Source organism: Acipenser ruthenus, chromosome 2 (assembly GCF_902713425.1).
Source record: "Acipenser ruthenus chromosome 2, fAciRut3.2 maternal haplotype, whole genome shotgun sequence".
Classification (NCBI taxonomy): Eukaryota; Metazoa; Chordata; class Actinopteri; order Acipenseriformes; family Acipenseridae; genus Acipenser; species Acipenser ruthenus.
Window position 1 is genome coordinate 115,588,770 of NC_081190.1, and position 21,014 is coordinate 115,609,783.

Sequence of the window (21,014 nt, forward strand, 5' to 3'; positions counted from 1 at the left end):
AATAAATATTGAAATGAATGAACACATAAATCAGTATATAGACATTTCTTTCTTTCTTTATCTATCTTGATATTTATGTATTTCTTTTTCACCATCAGATACAAACACTGCCATTTAATACTGTATGAAACAAAGAAAATTGTTCAATTGTATATTAGTGCAGATTTTTGTACATAAAGGCCATTGTGCTTTCATATATTTTTACTTTCAAATTAAAAAATATATTGTAATGACCCGGGCAATTGTTGCAGGACTTGTTGTCTGTTCAGTTTGTCTTGTCTGTCTTATATTACATGTATTGTAAGGGGAATGGGTCACGCTGTTACTTGGCATGGGAAGGGGGAGTGAGTGAATGAGAGGGGAGAATGTGTGTTGCTGTTTTCGGGGGTTGCAGAGCATGGATATGACTGGCTGATGAATCAGACAGCGGTGGGAAACGACAGGAGGGTATATCATGGGGTGTATAAGCCTGGAGACTGGAAATATGAGAAACAGTAGGTGCGACTGAGCGAGCGTGTGAGCTGTGACCGGAGAGAATATGCAGTGAAAGTGGCAAGACTAAAACGTAGGGTTATTGTTTTGGTGCCATGAATTCTGGCCCGACAGAAATTCTCTGTAGTTTCAAATAAAACAAACATTTTGAGAATTCAACACCGTCTCCGAGTACTACTAACTAAACCTGAAAATGTTACAGTATACTAAATGAATGGATCAAGCTTATTATGATAGTTTGCAAAATCAGATGATTATCTTGTTTTGTCTCGTTACTTGCTAAAAACTAACTTTACTACTATACTACTTGCAAAAGTTGTAAAATGGAAGGACAAACTTTGTGGTGTGAAAGCGAGGGCCTCTGCATTGGAAGCATGTCTTGGGTTTGATTCCCACACAGGGTTTAATGTGAAAAAAATTTAGTGATATGAATGACACTTTCATTGAACACGCATACTTTTGCACACATAACTTTATCATGCATATTATATAAAGGCAGGATTTGAACCATGAAGTAGTCATACTTTCACTCCAACTACATAACCGCTATGCTATACTGATTCACATCTTACTATTTACATTTACCCAATCCAAATGGCAATACATTGCCTCAATATAGGTTGAACAATTTTGCTATTCCCATAATGTGTGTTATTATCCATTAAGTGAAAAAAGAAGCGATACCTGAAACAAAAACACACTGGAAATGAGAAAAACCGCCAAGTTATCACATTTTCAGGCACAATAAAAGCGGATCGAACTTGCATAAAAAACACAAGCCAAGTTAGTAGAAACAATTGGGGCAACCTTGACCCACATCGGTTTTACAGTTGTGCCTATTTGCTTTGTGCTGGGCAAGGTTGCCCCAATGGTTTCTTGAAACTTGGCTTGTGTTTTTGATATCTCCACTTTAAACAGGTGGGCACTTTTGATAACCTTCGCATTTCCAATGTGTTTTTGTTTCAGAGATATATGTGTGTGTATGTATACAAACACAAAACCTAAACAGCAAGTAATCATTACATAATGGATATCTATACACAGTTGTTATTTTTAATCTCACAACCTCAATTCTTTATCAGAGAATTGGTAAATAATACTAAAGTTTGGTATACCTTGGTAGATAGAAAGGGTTTAAATTGGAGTCAAGAATTGCAAAAACCTGGAATAAGTTATTATAAAAGCATGTACATTCTGCAAAAAAACATTACATTTATTTTACAAACAGTTGAAATGCAGATTCAGTGTACCATCCAATATCAATATATCTTACAGTATGTTATACAAATCAGTGCATAACATCCTACTTCTTACAATATACAATAGTACTGTAGAAAATGAAATAGAAAAAACCCTTCGCTATTAAACAATTTATGTTCAATACAGATTTGTTTTCTTCATGATTCTTAAAAACACTTGCTCATTTATCTCACATCTCCATCCCGGTCAGCTTCAATCATTTCCTGTTAATACAAACACATACGGTTTCCAGAATAAAATGTGCATCTTAACTTAGCATTCATGTACGCATCGTGAGGATTTGTGGTGTGTTATAAACAATTCTATTCTGGATATAAATGCATGTAAACCCGCTATCATTGTTACTTGATCGGATTCAGTATTGCTCCCGAGAGCTACGTTGTCCTCCGACGCTGTAGCGCTTGGGTGGCTGCATGATGAGTCTGCAGTGTGAAAAAAAGCAGTCGGCTGGCAGCACACGCTTCAGAGGACAGCGTGTGTTCGTCTTCGCCCTCTCGAGTCAGCGGAGGGGTGGTAGCGGTGAGCTGAGCCTAAAAATGGCCATTTCAAATTAGGGAGAAAATAATACAAAATAATTGGCAACGACTAAAAATAAAAAATAAAATAAGGAACACAACTAGAATGTAACATTTATGCTCTTTATTTACTCCCCTAAATACAGAAGAGATTGAACCCGAGTTAGACCTCATAATTGTGAGCTTATGTAAAATGGTTCTAGTGGACATATATTTGCAGTTCCCAAAGCATAAAAGCAGGACACCTGTTTCAATCAATGCAACACCTTCCATATCCACTAATAAATACATCAAAGAATGTAACTCAGAATTAAAATAGTGCACTTGTTAATCTGCTTACCTGCAGTTGTTCATCGTCACATTTCACCAAGTTCTTTATAGCTACTCTCTTGAGGTATATATTTTGTCAGTTCCATCATTATCAAACAATCTAAAAGCTTTTAAAATGTCTTCCTTGGTGTCTTTTTCACATTGATAAAGCAAAGCATGTTTTAAATAACAAGTACAGCAAGTCATTATAAATCATACATTTTCTAGTTGAGAGCTATAGTCTAAATATACTTATATTTATACAATGTGGGATTATATACTGCTTCATTATTAATATAGAAATACACAAATGCAGCTATATTTGTTTTCTAATCATAACCAAACTTTATTTAGTCAACTGTAAGTTTAATTGAAAAAGAAGGAAAAGGTTGATGAAGAGAATACTGTTAAGTGGCTGAGGTACGCGGCCGATTGTGATGTCACTGTTTTGAATGGAATTCCGAGGTGCCCGAGGTATGATTTTTTTTTTTTTGAAACAGGTGACATCAAGCGACATGGCTGCATGAATAGGGTTTCACTGTGATGGGTTGTGGAATACAGAACGCAAAACGTGGGCTCCGATTGACTGAAAGATCCTGAGAAGTTTATAATATAGTGTGACAGAGATCGAATGGTGCTCGACCTCTCGACCTGTGAGGGCACTGTGTAACAGGAACAGAGTACCCTTAACTAAATGGCACGGCAATGTATTCCGTAGGGTAGGTGGAAGTTGGTCATTTAGGAAAGGGGCGCAGGTACAGTATCGAAACTCAATGACCCAGATGGTAAACGGTGTGGCATCAGAGGATTGGAGGAGCGGATGCACTCGTTAACCTAGGGGTCATGAGCGAGGATATAAATAGGGGACTTAGCATACGTGATCTGTTCCTTGGTAAATGGTTAGTGTTGAAAACTTACAAGGAGTCTGTGTGCTGTTTCGTGACCCGTGAGTTTTGTCTTGTGTTTGTTAGTGTTTTGTTAACTGTCGTCTGTTTTTTAATAGACTACCAGTTGCACGACCCGGAGCTGTAGCGAAAGCCAGCATAAACCCAGACATCACTTTCACCCCTGCATTTCACAGAGAACTGTATTACACCACTTGCATGTATTCACTATCACTAAGAACTGTGTTTGTGTTTGGTGTTGGTGTGTAAAACTGGACTTTTGGTTACGGGTCAAACCCGGGGAATTACAAATACCGAGTGATACACGCCGCTGTATCACTCCATCATTATTATTTACAGGTGTTTGCCATAAGGCTCTGGACATTGTTAATTAAATCAATAAACACCCTTGCACCTGGAAATCATTGTCTGTCTGTTTTGTATCCGCTCTGCACTGCACTCACCTGTATTCACTAACTACTTTGCCACATATAGCAATACACACACCCTCTATTGATTTGAAACATAAGGAAAGATTCCTGTTTGAAAACGGTTAGAAGAGTCTTAGATTACTTCTAATGTGGGTCATTCCATGCCAACTCAACCACAGCCATTGCCCGACCATCTCCGATTTTGCTATAAAAAATAAATAAAAAAAAATCACCTGGGGCTTTTCGGGCCCACTGAGCTCAGAAATGCCAAACCTTTCAAGCTGTGACTAGCAAAGGTCAACCTAAAGTGAAAAAGTGACCCTGACCAGAAAGGTTACCCTGGACTAACACCACATGTAACAGTTTGCCATTTCGGTTAGGACTATGTGGTACTTTAGCCTCACCAAAGTGGCCATAAGCAATGCTTGAATGCATGACAAGTGCAACTTCAAAATTCTGCCAAAAATCCGTGGATACCAAAATATTTTGCTTGATTCTTGTAGTAGATCTCATCAACATATATCCAAAAATATAGGGTTGGGCTGAAAATCGAATAAGACTCGTCACTTACCCCTCTGGCAACTTGCCAAAAGTGAGTCAGGTGCTTCTGTTTTTTTTTTTTTTTATCGAAAGCCCTAGTCAGTCGAACGAGGTGCTACACATGATGGTAGCGTCTACATTGAGCCCACAGTGATTTTTTCAGGTCAGGGTCACTTTTTCACTTTAGGTTGACCTTTCGCAGGTCACAGCTCAAAGGGGAAATTTAAATTTAAAAAATGATTCCCTTTTCTGAACCTGAAAACCCCCAGGTGAATTTTTCTAGCAAATTCTCAGTCTGTAAGGCAACAAAATGTCCCTTTTCTGGAGGAGTTGGCGTGGAATGACCCATGTATACATGCTAAATGCACTCTGGAGGAAGAGCTTACTGAAAATTAAAGAAAATCTACTTTTGTAAACATTATTATAAAAACATTTTTTTAAAAAAGATGCATCGCAATCACATTTATTAATGATATCTCACCATTTTCTGTGTAATCACAGATTAAAAGTCATTAAAATCACTGGTTCCAGATCCTTCATTATCAACATCAGCAATCATCATCTTTATTTCTTCTTTTTTCGGTTCAAACCCTAATGCACGCATGTCAACCTGTGTCAGAGACAACATATTTTGTTTATTGATCTGATGTCAAAGTTGAAAACCGCTCTTGTTACCAAGTAACAGGTTGAATAAAATGATTGTATGTTCATTCTATGTTTTACCCTATTCACACTGCCTAATACACCATCACAAATGTAATGGCATAGTTTAATGGCAATTATAGTTTCAACACATTGATTGTGAATGTAGTGTTATTAATGCTTTTTACACAACGACTCCCCCTCCCCCATTTTCAATCAAATTACTATTCCAAGTGTTAAAGTATTCATTACCTTCAATTCCTTGACATCAATGGTGCCGGATCCCTCTGTATCAAACAAGTCAAAAGCGTCCCTGACTTCTTGTTTTTGCCCTGAGGTCAGGTCTGGTCTATTACCTGCACATTACCTTTTTTCCGCTAGTTAGGCCCAAAGGCAGGTTTTTTGTTGCTACAACCCTATAATAAAATGTTGGAACAGGGTATTATTACTAAGGTGTGCGTGTGTAATTATATATATATATATATATATATATATATATATATATATATATATATATATATACACACACACACACACACACACACACACACACACACACACATACTGACAAGAACAATACCGTATATCCAAACGTATAAATGTCATGATAAGGTGGTCCATAAAAAAAAAAAACAGCTCTATTCTTTATAGTTTACTTATGAACTTTAAAAGGATTTTTGAAATTAGAAAATTGTGCCAATACCTTAATACGTCGATTGATAAAAAAATTCTGTTTAAATACAGAATTTCAAAAGGAGCAACTGAAGAAGGTTACAGTGTAGGACAGGAATTTGGAGTAGCGGTAAGTCAGACAAGACCAAAGGTTCAAAATTACTTTCAGTGTTTTAAATCATTACACATGTGATAAGCATATTTAAACACCAATCTAATTTGATTTACTTACCATTCCAAGTTTTTCTAAGAAATAATATTGCCACTTTTACACTGCAAGAGTCTGAAGTAAACCCCCACTTACTCAGTATAAACAAAATTCACTCAACTTCGCTCTGCTTGTTGAATCTAATTAAGAATAACTGACACTGACGCCGACCAATTGGAATCCCAGTTAAGCTGCCGAGTCCAATCACAGTCTTAGTGGGTTTAGCTTTTACAGTTTGTAGTTTGGTTGCATTTGGATTTTTCCCCCCGTTTCTTAGCAACAAAGGGATCGCAGAGAGAAGATTTCCGCAGGCATCTGCGGCCTCCTGTGTTGAGCACCTTTACGTGAACAACAGTAGACATGGAGAAAACCTGGAAGGTTTGTTTCATTAACTTTAAAATAAGTTTAACTTAGGCACTCACTCACTGTGAACCTTGAAGTTAGCAGGGACCTACGTTACAAAAATAAATAAATAAATAAAGTAAACGATTCAGGTCGAGGCGCTGTCTCGCGGTGGACCTGTTTTGTTCAGACCTCAGGTCATTTTTATGACTTCGTGGGATGAATAAGGTGTATTATTAACCCCTCCTGTGAGAGGAAGCTTGTTTTGGATTTCTTAAATTATACGCATCCTGTTAGAACGGAGTTCCGTTTACAGCGTATTGAGGAGACATGTCCTGCCAAACAACATGGGATTTAATTGGGGAATCACTCTGGTTAAAACAGACTCGTTTATATACCCAGCTCAATACGTACAGTTTTCCTGTTTGCGCAAATGAGCTAATCCGGGACAGTAAATGCCAGTCACGGCAGCATTTGTGACGTCAGGCAGGAAAAACAGTTGCTGTTTTATTCTTCAGTGTTTTTGTTAGTGTTTATACTTAAGGTACTTCTATTTGTAGATACATTATTTCGAATTGTGTTTACTACGTAACTTCGTTTATAAAGTACTGATTTCCATTGTCCCTTTGAGTCCGTTATAAGTGGAGTGCACCTTTATTATTATTATTATTATTATTATTATTATTATTATTATTATTAAGTAAACACACTCACCAGCATGTCAGTTAGACATTGCCCTATCACGAAGTAATAATATGTGCCACCACACTCACGCCTGTACTTGTGTATATAAATTCGCTACCACTCGAACCAACAATTTTGTCACTTAATAGTTTGACGTTTGTTTGTCAAACTATATGGCAATTTAGTTCTGGATAATGATGTGTATTAGGCTATTTACTTACACACATTGTACAGAATACAAAAGCTGTAAATGTTTGTAAATCCACTTTAGAACCCAGACAAGGAGATGCAATAAACTGGCAGGTACAGAACACTTGCTTAATGGTTAGGAGTTTCTGTAAAAAAAACAAAAACGCTTCAGTTTAAAGGGGTCATGTTCATTTTTATTTCAATTTGTTTGTAGATCCCTGGATCTGGATGTAAAGTGCTTTACAAAGGGAGACACATTGGATTGCAACAGCTGATAGCACTGGCCAAGGCAGGAAGAACGTTTCTGGGTCCCACTAAATTCTACAAGTTTGTCATGGATCTGAGCAGCTGTGAAGCTGCTCTCACTTGTTCCTCTTTTCGTCTTTTGGAAAACTTGGACTTAAGCTCTGCTGTGGGACAGCTGCTTAATGAGACTGTCCAAGCACATCAGAAAGTTTTTAACACAGGAACCACCAGTCTCATGTTTCTTGCTGGGGCTTGGAGTGCAGCTGTACTGGAATGCCTTCATCAAGGCATCCCTATACCTGTGATAGTGGCAGTGATGTCAGCAGGACTGGAGTCGTGCACTGAGTTCTGCAAAGGATGCGCTGTACCTATTGAAGACATTGTCAGGAAGATGAACTGTGACCAAGGAAAGCAAGCAGAAGTATGTTTAACAATGTCACCCAATCATTTGACACATACCCAAAAAGGTAGTTGCTTACAGCAGGGGCAACTCCAGAGCATTACAAGATCAACCATTTCTGCACTTCCTACACTGTCCCAGTCAACAGCAGTCAAAGATGAGTGTTTGAGATTGCAGTTAAAAGTTTTCACTCAGTCATTGTCCACAAGATCTAGCATTGGTGAGAGAACCACTAAAACGAAGATTAAACTGACTCACAGCAGGCATTTTAATAGCAAAAATGCTAACTCTGATGAACAATTGCTGTCAAGTAATTTGCAGCAAGTATCACTGTCAACAGGCCATCATGGAGATGTTAATATTACACACCTGGCAGTGGGTTTAAGTCATGGATGTTCATATGGAATGAATCTAGTGATAGAGGCCTACAGACTTCAAGCCCAAAACACTAGAAAGAGAGACTACAGTCTTAGAGCTGGACCTTCCTTTGATGTCAACAAGATCGTGACATGTGTTCTACCTGGCTTATGTGAAGAACAGTCATGTGTGACTCCAGGTTTTGTCACTCTTGTATCTATTGAGCAGGCCGCTTTAGCAAATCACTTTAAAGATCAGAATTTACGTGTGGTACTTATAAATGGCGATCTAAGTGAAAGATATCGACACTTGGGGTTCAACGGATGTTCAAATATTAAAAACATAACTGAAAGCCCAGATGTATCTGGAAGTAGCTTGGAGGATGAGTGGGCACATGATGCTCTGACAGCGCTTTTGAGTTTAAAGGTAAACTTGGTTTTAGTGATGGGAATGGCATGTCCCAGATTAATGGAAACATGTGTTAAACATAACATCCTCATAGTCCAGTGGGGGAAACCTAATGTTTTGAAAGATTTTGCTGAAACCACAGGTGCTGTAGCGGTGGCCTATATAACACAAGTTAATGAGTATTGTGTAGGTAGTGGAGCATGTGTGAGTCTTTGGAGGACACTCGGTGGAACAAAAGCAGAATCTGCAAACAAAGTTGCAATCAGTGTAACTGGCAATGCAACATCCCTGGTAACAGCTGTTATTACAAGTTCTGTAATCTGTAAGCTTCAGGCAATGGAGGACCAGTTCTGGACATGTGCACACCGTCTCAATCATGCCCTGAAAGAGAAGACAGTATTTCCTGGAGCTGGGAGGGTTGAAATGCTTTGCCTCCGTTATATTCAAAAGATTATTGAAGAAGACCACGTCACAATGTGTAATCTTGATGATGATGATCATACAAGTTCACTGTGGATGACCAAACCTGTTAGTCAGTATAGAGGTATAATCCTCCAGCTGATGTCGGATGGCTGGAAGGAATACCTTGCCACTCTGATGTGTAACAGTACAATGTGCACTACACAACTTGAAGCTTGGACAGTCATTAATCAATGCCTGGGCAACATGCGTGATGGTGTGTCTCTACCTCCAGTCTCTACAGCACACCTGTTTAACTGTAGTTACAGTGAACCTGCATCAGAGAAGAGAGGAGACATGGATGTTTATGATAACGTTACAGTAAAAGTAGAAGCTTGGCGAAGGGCTCTGGATGTGGTTCTGTTAGTGCTTCAAACAGATACTGAGATTGTCACTGGTTACAGCACTGGAGAAGCTGAAGAACTACCCAATGAACTAGTGCTGCTTTAGGCCTGTATCATAATATATTTGTTAGTGTTTTGAGGTGACACTGTAGGTCTGGACACATTTAAAAAACACTTTTGCTTAATGGACTGCCTGTATAAAATAAGCACCTTCTGTAAGAAAACAGACGCCCTTTCTGGAGATCACACTTCATTCCAGTTTCCCTTTAAGCAGTTGGAGGCTGTAATACTTTCTGAATGGTCTCCTTCCTGTTCCAGACTATTTTAGCACTGCAGACTTGGCACACCTAATCACTGCTATTCTGCTGGACTGGAGTTGTTGTTGTTGTTTTTTTTTTAGAAAACACTACATGTATAATTTGCTTTCTTTTAAGATTACAATATTGCAATATAGGGCTAAAAATGAGCTGTGTGGCTTTATTGTCAATGGTTACTCCAGCCTCGCACTCTGTGTATAAATGGGTTTAATTGCATTTCTGGAAATGACAGAACATCCTCTGCTTCTGGGACACATTGTTTATGCAGGTCTTAAAAATGTAGAGTTGTTGGAAATTCTACTGTGATAAAAAAAAGGACAGTGAATCCTTTATAAAATAGCCTAAACAGAAGGCCTACATCAAGACAGTTTATCTGGCAACGTATACAGTACGTTAGAACTGTGGTTTTCTGGTTTAACAATGAGTTTCCATCACTGAAAATGGCAATGTGGCTTTATGTGCTGTCTTCCTTAGGTATTCATGTAAAGGGAAGGACATGTTTTTAACAGCAAAGTTTCCACTCTAATGCTTCTGACATTTTGGACTGTATTAATAGACAACTTTGAAAATGATGTGTAGATATTGTTTTTGTCTTTCTTTCTTTTTTTATTATAAATATTTGCTTTTTAAATGTCAAAACTCAGTAATTTCAGCATGATCAAATTAACCAAACTAAAAAACTTAATCACAAATATTAAATACATGTTAAATAGCTTGAAAACTGGTAAACAAAACATTATTTGCATGCTGTAGATAATATTTACCAATATTTCCCATGTTAAAGTGCATCACTTATCATTAGAGGATTCTACTGCTTGATTACAGTATGTCACTGCACACAGTGACAACATATTAAACCAAAGAGTAACACAACCTACATGTAACTGAAGGTTGCCACTCAGCCCCTGAAAAGATATTTTTTTAAAACAGGATAAATGAATGGTAATAATAAAACAAAAAGCAGAGATGTCTTGAATGACTCAAACCATTACCGCACACAGGGGCAGATTGGTGAAAGTGTTTACTCCAAAGTGTAGTTTGTATTGTTTTCAGTGATAGATAAATAATGCGCTCTCGGTTGGTTTCTTAGACCTTCCCTACAGTAAAGTAAGGTTGTAGTCTGGGGAACTAGCCATTAATGTACAAAAGTAGTCACAAGCAACTATGAAGGTCAAACATGTGTTACTTACTAGTTTTGTGATATAGTAAGATTTTTATTTCAAAAAAATGATATGTGTTACAGTAAAAGTTCAGAATCTGGTAAAGTTTTACCGGTAACTATCAACATTTACCAAGTAAGGTGGTAAATGTCAGAATTCTGAAGAAATATATTGCTTTTTGGACATTCATCGAAAGCTTATGGCACTTGGATATTCTTGATTTGCCAATATTCTGACTTTTACCGTAACACATGCATTACACTTGGGACTTCTGTTTTTCGTTTTTTATTAATTTCATTTTTCGGTGCTTATTTGTAAGTATTTTTGAGTTTAAAAAAAAAAAAAAAAAAAGGGGGCTTTTGCTTTTTATCTACTGTATGAAATTATTGTTTTTTCCAAAATTCTTGGGCGTTTTTTTTCCATCACAATATGTGTAGTAACTTGACAGTACTTGCACACTTCAGTTGTACCTTCTTTCCTTTGCTGTCTTCCACAACAAAATCCTTATGGTGACAGGCACATTCTTTTGTGGTTTATGTGTGTTTAGGCATTTTGTTACATTATGCCACAATTTGCAATTCTTTTTTAAATTCCTTAAAATACTCCCTCACGATAATATAATATAGCTTTAAATCTCACAAACAAGAACAATTCTTCATTTCTAATTGTAATGTCGTTTTAAATCTTACAAGTGTGTTACAATCCTCTAATAGAAACGTAGGAATTTGCTGCTACTAAGTAGTTGGGGTGGGTTTAAAGTATTCAGAACAAATCAATGCGAGATACAAGTTTTATTTTTTTTTTTTCACGGGGAAAAGGGTCAAGTCAACATGAATTGAATAACCATTTCCAGTGTTTTTCCGGTGTTTATTGGAATGCACCGATTTTCATTTTTGTTTTTTTGTATCGGGTGTTTTATTATTGGTTAAAACCGAAAATCGGAAGCACTAATTATACTTCAGTGTGATTTATTGGTAAATCTGATATTCTGACTTTTGAGAAATATAGCTAAACTTCGATCTATTATTTCTGTATCTGATGCTGAGAGGCTAATGCATGCCTTTGTTTCATCGAGACTCGACTATTGTAATGCACTTTTTTCTGGGATTCCAAAGTATTTGGTATTCGCTTGCAACTTATTCAGAATGCTGCTGCAAGAATTCTAACTAAAACCAGAAAAGGTGAACATATTACTCCTGTCTTGGCCTCCTTACACTGGCTTCCTGTGCAGTTTCGAATTGATTTTAAGATTTTATCTTTAACTTATAAAGCCCTTAATGGATTAGCACCCAGTTATTTACAAGAGCTGTTGATCCCACACATTCCTAAGCAGACTCTTAGATCTCAGGATGCAGGGCTCGTGGTTATTCCAAGGGCCTTTTCTTATAGGGCATTCTGGAACGCTCTGCCTTTTGTTATCAGAGAAGCGAGGAGTCTTGCAGTTTTTAAGTCAAGACTGAATACCTGTTTATACACACAAGCCTTTTTATTACTGTCTTTCTATTACTGATATCCATTATTACTGTTTTATAATTGTTTTAATATACATGATTGGAAATGTATTCACTTATTTAAAATAATCTTTTTCTTATAGTCTCTCTTATGCTATTATCGATTTTTAATGTTTTATTGTGCTGTGTGTTATGTTTTTGATGTTTTTTTTATTTTTATGTTTTCTGTAAAGCACCTTGGGGTCTATGACATAAGCTGCTATGTAAATGAAAGTAAATAAAATAAATAAATATTATCATATTATTTTTGACCACAAGGTGGAGCCAAATGGATATTTTTATGCCACCCATGTTTATTAATGTAAAACATGTACTCTCTGTTGCAGTCATTTTTCCTAAATGGAAGTTCTAGGCTTTATAAACTTTTATTTTGCGTAATATATATATGGCAGTGTCAGTGCTATAAAAACAACAAGGTAAGGTTTATTCTTTGACACATGTTTTATAGAGGTATGTCTTTCTCAATGACTTCAATTTCTTATTTGAAATGTATGTGTGTCTGACTTTGTAAAAACAAATCAATTTATATGTATGGATGTCTTTTGAGGTATTTGCATTTAAATCATATGGTTTTATATTAAACTTGCACCGTTGTTTTTTTTGTTGGAGTGCCAGGAGTCACAGCTTTCAAAATTCAATGGCTAACCATTGTCTTCCAAAAGGAAGATTGACCCCTTGAGGGAGTTTTTAATTTCATATCTCATATAACTGGTAAGCCGAAAGAGGAACGAATCCAAACACAATCTTTTAATCCCCTCCTTTTGATATCTTTCTGGAAAACTCAGTATTTTACCTGCTTATCTAACAATTATTCTGTGCTTGGGTATTTAACATTACCCACTTTAATAAGGCAAGGTATGTCTTAACATAGATTGTATTTTGGTAACATCAGGAAAAATGATGTTGCAAAATGGTGATGTCCTTTGAAGTAAATGCGACTATTTATGTAATAGTTTTACCGAATGTACAGCTGGGGTCATACCTTGTTGTTGCTTTATGGACAACACAGGATAATTCATGTAATGAAAAGCTGTTATCTGAGGTGCTTGATAATAATGATTTTGTTGGGACTGGCAGTGATGCTTCACCTTGCAGTTCTATGACAATCTCCTATTTGACAATATTAGGTACTTGCACAGCGGGTACAACAGGAGTGGCATGGTGTTCGACATATTGATATACTTTTACTACCTGCTAAGTTTATGTGCACATAGCTTTTCCCTTGGCATGCATGTGAACCAGTCAAGTGACCTTTGAACTATGTAGTACTCACTGATATTGCATAACCGGCAGGAGTGTGGAGTAGTGGTTAGGGCTCTGGACTCTTGACCGGAGGGTTGTGGGTTCAATCCCCAGTGGGGGACACTGCTGTTGTACCCTTGAGCAAGGTACTTTACCTAGATTGCTCCAGTAAAAACCCAACTGTATAAATGGGTAATTGTATGTAAAATAATGTGATATCTGTATAATGTGAAATAATGTATAATGTGATATCTTGTAACAATTGTAAGTCTCCCTGGATAAGGGCGTCTGCTAAGAAATAAAATAATAATAATAACCAGTTACCTCAATGAGGGAGTGATGTCATATAGAGTTAGCCATTTACACTGTGGCCGCACTTCCTTAAGAACGTGGCAGAAAATGATTTGATTAGGCTGCTTTATCTTTTGTGTGATTAGACCCGGCATCGGTTTCTGTATTAGTACTGTGTACAAAAAAAAGAATAACTTCTAACATGCTGTTGCATTTTGGAAGCGTGCTGTATATGAAGTTATTAGGACCCCAGGCTCTGCTGTTACCATGCTCGGTGTGTTAGTTTGACTTGGCTCGTGCAGCGTGCCTCACAGCAGTGAGAAGAACAATCTTTGTCTGAAAGTTCCAGGGTCTGGCCCAGCTTCCTGTGGTAACCCTCAGAGCGAGGGGCAGACAGAGCTGCTGTGTGAAACTCATTGAGACTTCTTGGTAAACACCACCTTGCTGCCATAAATGTCTCTGTGTTATCATTCACTTTAACATCTAAAAAGGGTTTCGTTATAAAATGTTAAATGAGGCCGAATAGTTTTGTATGTTTTATGTTTCTTTAGAGTGAAAAACATTTTTCTAAGTTGAAAAGTTTATGGCCAGTCCAAGCTGTTGGCTACTCAAAGTCAGCTGCAAGTTGGTTAATTTCCTCTTCAGTCAGTACAAGATTGAAATTTCAGAAATAATGGATGCGAGTTTAAACCCATCCTGTGCTATAAGAAACACTTGCACTATCTACATTGCTCTTGTTATGTAAACACATGGGCTCTGACCCTTTATTCATAATTGAAGTCACTGTTCTTCCATCAGTAATGTGATTAATGTGTCTGCGGATCAGAGTGAGGACAAGCTTCCTTACTAAACGTTTAAACATATGTAAATACAAATAGATAATAATAGCAATAATTGTTAAAATCATTACATGTTCATGGAATCTTAGGTTTTGAAGTGAATTAACCCTAATTCCCATGGTTGTTCTTAACAACAGGTTTATTTTTTCTCTCCATACATTGTCGTCTCTTTCATATTTAGTGTTTCTAGGAGATCCAGAGTTGCTCATGAGCAAACCTTTTTTTTTTTAAATATCCTGTCTGAACTAGGTTATTTACCTTAAATATTTTGCCTGCAGAAATGTTCAAATGTTCTGTAATAAAACACAGATAGTACTTGCTAATGCAACCATTTATTTGTAGTTAACTGAATGTCGCCACTTCTAGAATAGTACAAACAGAACAGATGGGAAGGAATCAGACAAGACTGCAGTATGAGGCTGACTTTTCTGAAGGGAAGGCACACGTTCTTGTTGAATACACTTATACAACACAAGATGTGTGTGTATGTATGTATGTATGTATGTATATATATATATATATATATATATATATATATATATATATATATATATACACACACAGTACTGTGCAAAAGTTTTAGGCAGGTGTGAAAAAATGCTGCAAAGTAAGAATGCTTTCAAAAATAGACATGTTAATAGTTTATATTTATCTATTAACAAAATGCAAAGTGAGTGAACAGAAGAAAAATCTACATCAAATCAATATTTGGTGTGACCACCCTTTGCCTTCAAAACAGCATAAATTCTTCTAGGTACACTTGCACACAGTTTTTGAAGGAACTCGGCAGGTAGGTTGGCCCAAACATCTTGGAGAACTAACCACAGTTCTTCTGTGGATTTAGGCAGCCTCAGTTGCTTCTCTCTCTTCATGTAATCCCAGACAGACTCGATGATGTTGAGATCAGGGCTCTGTGGGGGCCATACCATCACTTCCAGGACTCCTTGTTCTTCTTTACGCTGAAGATAGTTCTTAATGACTTTCGCTGTATGTTTGGGGTCATTGTCATGCTGCAGAATAAATTTGGGGCCAATCAGATGCCTCCCTGATGGTATTGCATGATGGATAAGTATCTGCCTGTACTTCTCAGCATTGAGGAGACCATTAATTCTGACCAAATCCCCAACTCCATTTGCAGAAATGCAGCCCCAAACTTGCAAGTAACCTCCACCATGCTTCACTGTTGCCCTCAGACACTTATTCGTGTACCCCTCTCCAACCCTTCGGCGAACAAACTGCCTTCTGCTACAGCCAAATATTTCAAATTTTGACTCATCAGTCCAGAGCACCTGCTGCCATTTTTCTGCACCCCAGTTCCTGTGTTTTCGAGCATAGTTGAGTCGCTTGGCCTTGTTTCCACGTCGGAGGTATGGCTTTTTGGCCGCAAGTCTTCCATGAAGGCCACTTCTGACCAGACTTCTCCGGACAGTAGATGGGTGTACCAGGGTCCCACTGTTTTCTGCCAATTCTGAGCTGATGGCACTGCTGGACATCTTCCGATTGCGAAGGGAAGTAAGCATGATGTGTCTTTCATCTGCTGCAGTAAGTTTCCTTGGCCGACCACTGCGTCTACGGTCCTCAACGTTGCCCGTTTCTTTGTGCTTCTTCAAAAGAGCTTGGACAGCACATCTGGAAACCCCTGTCTGCCTTGAAATTTCTGCCTGGGAGAGACCTTGCTGATGCAGTATAACTACCTTGTGTCTTGTTGCTGTGCTCAGTCTTGCCATGGTGTATGACTTTTGACAGTAAACTGTCTTCAGCAACCTCACCTTGTTAGCTGAGTTTGGCTGTTCCTCACCCAGTTTTATTCCTCCTACACAGCTGTTTCTGTTTCAGTTAATGATTGTGTTTCAACCTACATATTGAATTGATGATCATTAGCACCTGTTTGGTATAATTGTTTAATCATACACCTGACTATATGCCTACAAAACCCCTGACTTTGTGCAAGTGTACCTAGAAGACTTGATGCTGTTTTGAAGGCAAAGGGTGGTCACACCAAATATGGATTAAATTTAGATTTTTCTTCTGTTCACTCACTTTGCATTTAGTTAATTGATAAATATAATCTATTAACATGTCTATTTTTGAAAGAATTCTTACTTTACAGCATGGTTTCACACCTGCCTAAAACTTTTGCACAGTACTGTATATATGTGCTAATAAATAAATAAATAATATATATACAGTCACCTCCAAAATTATTGGCACCCTTGATAAAGATGAGCAAAAAAGACTGTATAAAATAAATAATACCAGTACTGAGCTATATTGTAATTTTCCAACATGTGGAATATATTTGACTTTATTAATGATTCAATGGAATCAACCAAAATTACACATTTCTCAAATTATAAATTTATTTCCAAAAACAAATGGTGTCACAATTATTGACACCCTTGTTTTCAATACTTTGTGCACCCTCCCCTTGCAAGGATAATGGCACTGAGTCTTTTTCTATAATGTTTAATGAGATTGGAGAACATATTGGGAGGGATCTTAGACCATTCCTCCATACAGAATCTTTACAGATCCTTGACATCCTTCGGTCTGCGCTTATGGACTGCCCTCTTCAGTTGAAACCACAGGTTTTCAATGGGGTTCAAGTCCGGAGACTGAGATGGCCATTGCAAAATATTGATTTAGTGGTCAATTAACCATTTCTTTGTGGATTTTGATGTGTACTTGGGGTCATTGTCTTGCTGGAAGATCCACTTGCGGCCAAGTTTCAGCCTCCTGGCAGAGGCAACCAGGATTTTGGCTAAAATGTCCTGGTACTGGGTAGAGTTCATGATGCCGTTGACCTTAACAAGGGCCCCAGGACCAATGGAAGCAAAACAGCCCCATAACATCAAAGATCCACCACCATATTTTACAGTAGGTATGAGGTCCTTTTCTGCACACGCATCCTTCTTTTGACGCCAAACCCACCACTGGTGTGCGTGGCCAAAGAGCTCTATTTTCATCTCATCTGACCATAGCACCCGGTTCCAATCGACGTGCCAATGCCATTTAGCAAACTCCAGGTGCTTACATTTGTTGGTTGCTCTCAATAAAGGCTTTTTTTCTGGCAACCCTTCCAAATACCCTATTGGCATGGAGGTGGCGTCTAATTGTAGATATGGAGACTTGGTGACCCCAAGAAGCAACCAAGTTCTGTAATTCTCCAACTGTGGCCCTTGGATTTCCCTTTGCCTCCCGAACCATCTGCCTCAACTGTGCATGGGGGCAAGATACACTTGCGTCCTCTACCAGGCAAGTTTACCACTGTTCCAGTGGTTTTTAACTTCTTAATTATTGCCCTAATAGTGGTAAGTGGTATATTTAGTTTTTTAGCTATTGTTTTGTACCCATTTCCTGATTTATGAAGGTCAACAACATTTGTCTATTTTCATTGTGAGTTCTTTGCCTTTCCCCATGGTGATGGATGACAAATGGATTTTATATGCATGTTACCTCATTTATATACCCCAGTGAAACAGAAAGCCATGGATGGCCACAATACAGTTCCTTAAGACTGAGGTGAACTTAAAGAAGTAGAATGTTAATGCAGATTTAATTTTGTTTGATCTTGAGTGGTCCACGAGGAGAGCAACCACAGCATGAACATCTTGAGTGGCCCACAAGGAGAGGAACCACAGCAAAACCATTGAGTGGTCCACGAGGAGAGGAACCACAGAAAAAACATCTTGCGGGGTCCATGAGGAGAGGAACCACAGCACAAACATCCACCATGAACAGTTTAGCTTTCAGCCTGAGCCAGCATGTTGAATACAGAAACTACCGTATAGTGTATTGTAGATTAACAGTAGAATGAAATGCTGTGTTGAATGAGTTGCCATATATTCTACTAAACTCAGTCCATGTATGGAAACAACTTACAACAATATTATAATACATTTTATAATCTGTTAGGTTACAGAAAATCCACATGGAAAGCTCAAAGGGACATCTGAGTGCTGTTGTAGCAGCATTATTTCTGTAATTCTTGATTTTTAAGACAGGAAAACAATCTCTGCCTATGGATGAATAAAAATTCTGTACTTGTACAATCTAATTGGAAAGCGCAGGATTGATAGCAATGACATGGAACTCCCAGTGATTAAAAGGTTCTGACCCTGTCCCAGAAGCCAATCAGATAAGAAATAATTGCTTTTATTTAACCAACATATATAAAAAAGTGCAATGCATTTAGCTTGCCAATTCTGAAGTGCTCTGATTGACTGCCTGAAAGCAAACCCTGGCTGAACCCTATAACTCTCCTCTACTGCTTCTGCTTGGGGTGTCACCAGAGACCAGGCAAGTGATTATTCACCATTTCATACGGAGAATATGAAATGACTCTAAAGCCCAATTCTATAGTTTCCTCTGATGAACTCGCTGCAGAGACCAACCAAAGTTCAAAATCGTTATTAGCAACAACAACAAAAAATCAGAAAGGAAAAACGCACCCAATTAACTCAGACTTTTCATTTCGTTTTAAGCTGTTACTTATTCATTTTGTAATTGTAATGGCTGTTTTTTTACTTTCAGAAAATGTCTTTGCTAATGTCCATTTGGAGTAAAGCCCCTTTTGTTTTTTAGTTTTTACAGATTTTTACCAAAGATGTCCCAGTTTTTAAATGCTTCATTATTTATTTATTTATTTATTTATTTTTCATTTAATAGCAATACATTCCAGGAACATTTTTATGTAAAATAAAAACTACAAACAAAAGGCCTTACACTTTAAGTGGAATCAAACCAAGATAAACATGTAGCAATGGCCTAACTTCATGTCAGCTATAGCAGTCCGAGCTAATGTTCTAGAACAGCTAATGTTCTAGAACAGAGACCTGGCAACGCACACTCTGGCTTTCAACAAGATGTAAACTAGAGTTTTTCAGTTTGGACTGTCTAACAGCCTGATGCTTGAATGCCAAACCTATTCACCCATGACCATACCAGTCCCTAAGTGCATGACAAAAAAAAAAAAAAAAAATGTCATTAAAAAAAAATCACACCAACATAATAGTACAGTATCCAAAAAAACATCAAAAGTTAGGTAGAGACTACATTGTAAATGTTCTGCATACTACGCTTATGCAAGTGGAATTTCTCAGGGATTCCAAATCCTGTTATCCTATGATAACACAAAATAGTACAGTGAGCACAATGGCAGAACCAGAGCGGAAATACAAGCGGCTCATTGAGGTCATCCAAGAAAAGAATGTTATTATGTCGAGATCATGATTCCTTAATCTTGTGATCGTGATCATTTCCGTTTTCCTGACATCTATCTCATTACATGATCACGAGATAACGGAACGGTCATTTCATAAATGGCCGCTCTAGTGCACTGATAGTGTCAGGATTATTGCCCACATTGTCAAACAGGTAACACAGTAATCCATGATGTGGTACGGAACAGAAAAGTCAGAGCAGTGATTTGGAGGACAGATCTCAAACCCCAGTGCACTAGACCAGCCATTTTGAAAAGAGCTTTGAAATAGACTTTAAAGTTACAAGTGTAAAAAAGTTGTCAGGATGTTAACAATGAAAAGTAAAAAGTACAGGTCTGTTATTTAAACAGCAACTCGTGGGGATGTATAACACTATATTTTTTGGAACCCCGCTACTTACTCTTCAACATCTAGTGAATGTGGCTGTGACGGTTTAGCCGTCCGGAGATAATGAACACACCCATTTATTTAATTGCCTGCTTTGATTTTTAACATGTGTATTGTATGTATGAAACATGTATAAAATGTATGAAATACTGACAGGTAAATATATTCTTAAATGTCTGTTAAATGTTTATTCACTTGGGAAGAGGTCAGAGGTCAAGTGGGTAAATAAAAGGAAGATGGTCGCTGGACGTAAGGGAGACGTGGACCTTGAGTCCATATGTAGAAGAGATATCTGGAATGATGATCAAGTAATGTTAACTGTATACATTTTATCTGAAGACATGAATCATTTAAAATAATGTTTCTATCAAGGAAAGATGCCAGGATATTTTGAATGGATCTTAACAACCCTCCCTAACACTAAAATACTGTAGTGTAGAGACCCTCATGCACTTACAGAGTTGTCTATGAACTATATAGACAGTTGAGATTTTATAGAACCCAATAAGGACTTAAAGTGCTCAGCCAAACTAGTCTGGTATCATTCCTGTTAGTCAGCAAACAACTGAAAAGAGTTTTTCAACCAACACCACTGAATGACAGAGGCACCTTGAATGAACAGCCAGCAGTCTAAACACCACTGAATGACAGAAGCACCTTGAA

General features: G+C 37.7%; 1 protein-coding gene and 1 long non-coding RNA gene across 3 annotated transcripts; one reads left to right on the forward strand and one right to left on the reverse strand.

Moving 5' to 3' along the window:
• Positions 1–1,660: 1,660 nt before the first annotated feature.
• LOC117408925 (uncharacterized) lies at positions 1,661–6,106 on the reverse strand. 2 transcript variants are annotated; one of them, XR_004545445.3, is made up of 4 exons: positions 5,978–6,106; positions 5,326–5,489; positions 4,913–5,041; positions 1,661–1,955 (listed from the first exon to the last, which is right to left on the reverse strand). It is a non-coding gene; the product is annotated as an uncharacterized LOC117408925 (long non-coding RNA). The 2 variants fall into 2 exon arrangements; XR_004545444.3 differs by having other exon boundaries at positions 1,661–2,282.
• Positions 6,107–6,227: 121 nt separating this feature from the next.
• On the forward strand, positions 6,228–13,924 carry bbs12 (Bardet-Biedl syndrome 12). The gene is made up of 2 exons (XM_034014382.3): positions 6,228–6,331; positions 7,383–13,924. The coding sequence occupies exons 1-2, from the start codon at positions 6,314–6,316 to the stop codon at positions 9,486–9,488; spliced, it is 2,124 nt and encodes a 707-aa protein (XP_033870273.3). The 5' UTR covers positions 6,228–6,313; the 3' UTR covers positions 9,489–13,924.
• Positions 13,925–21,014: the final 7,090 nt, after the last annotated feature.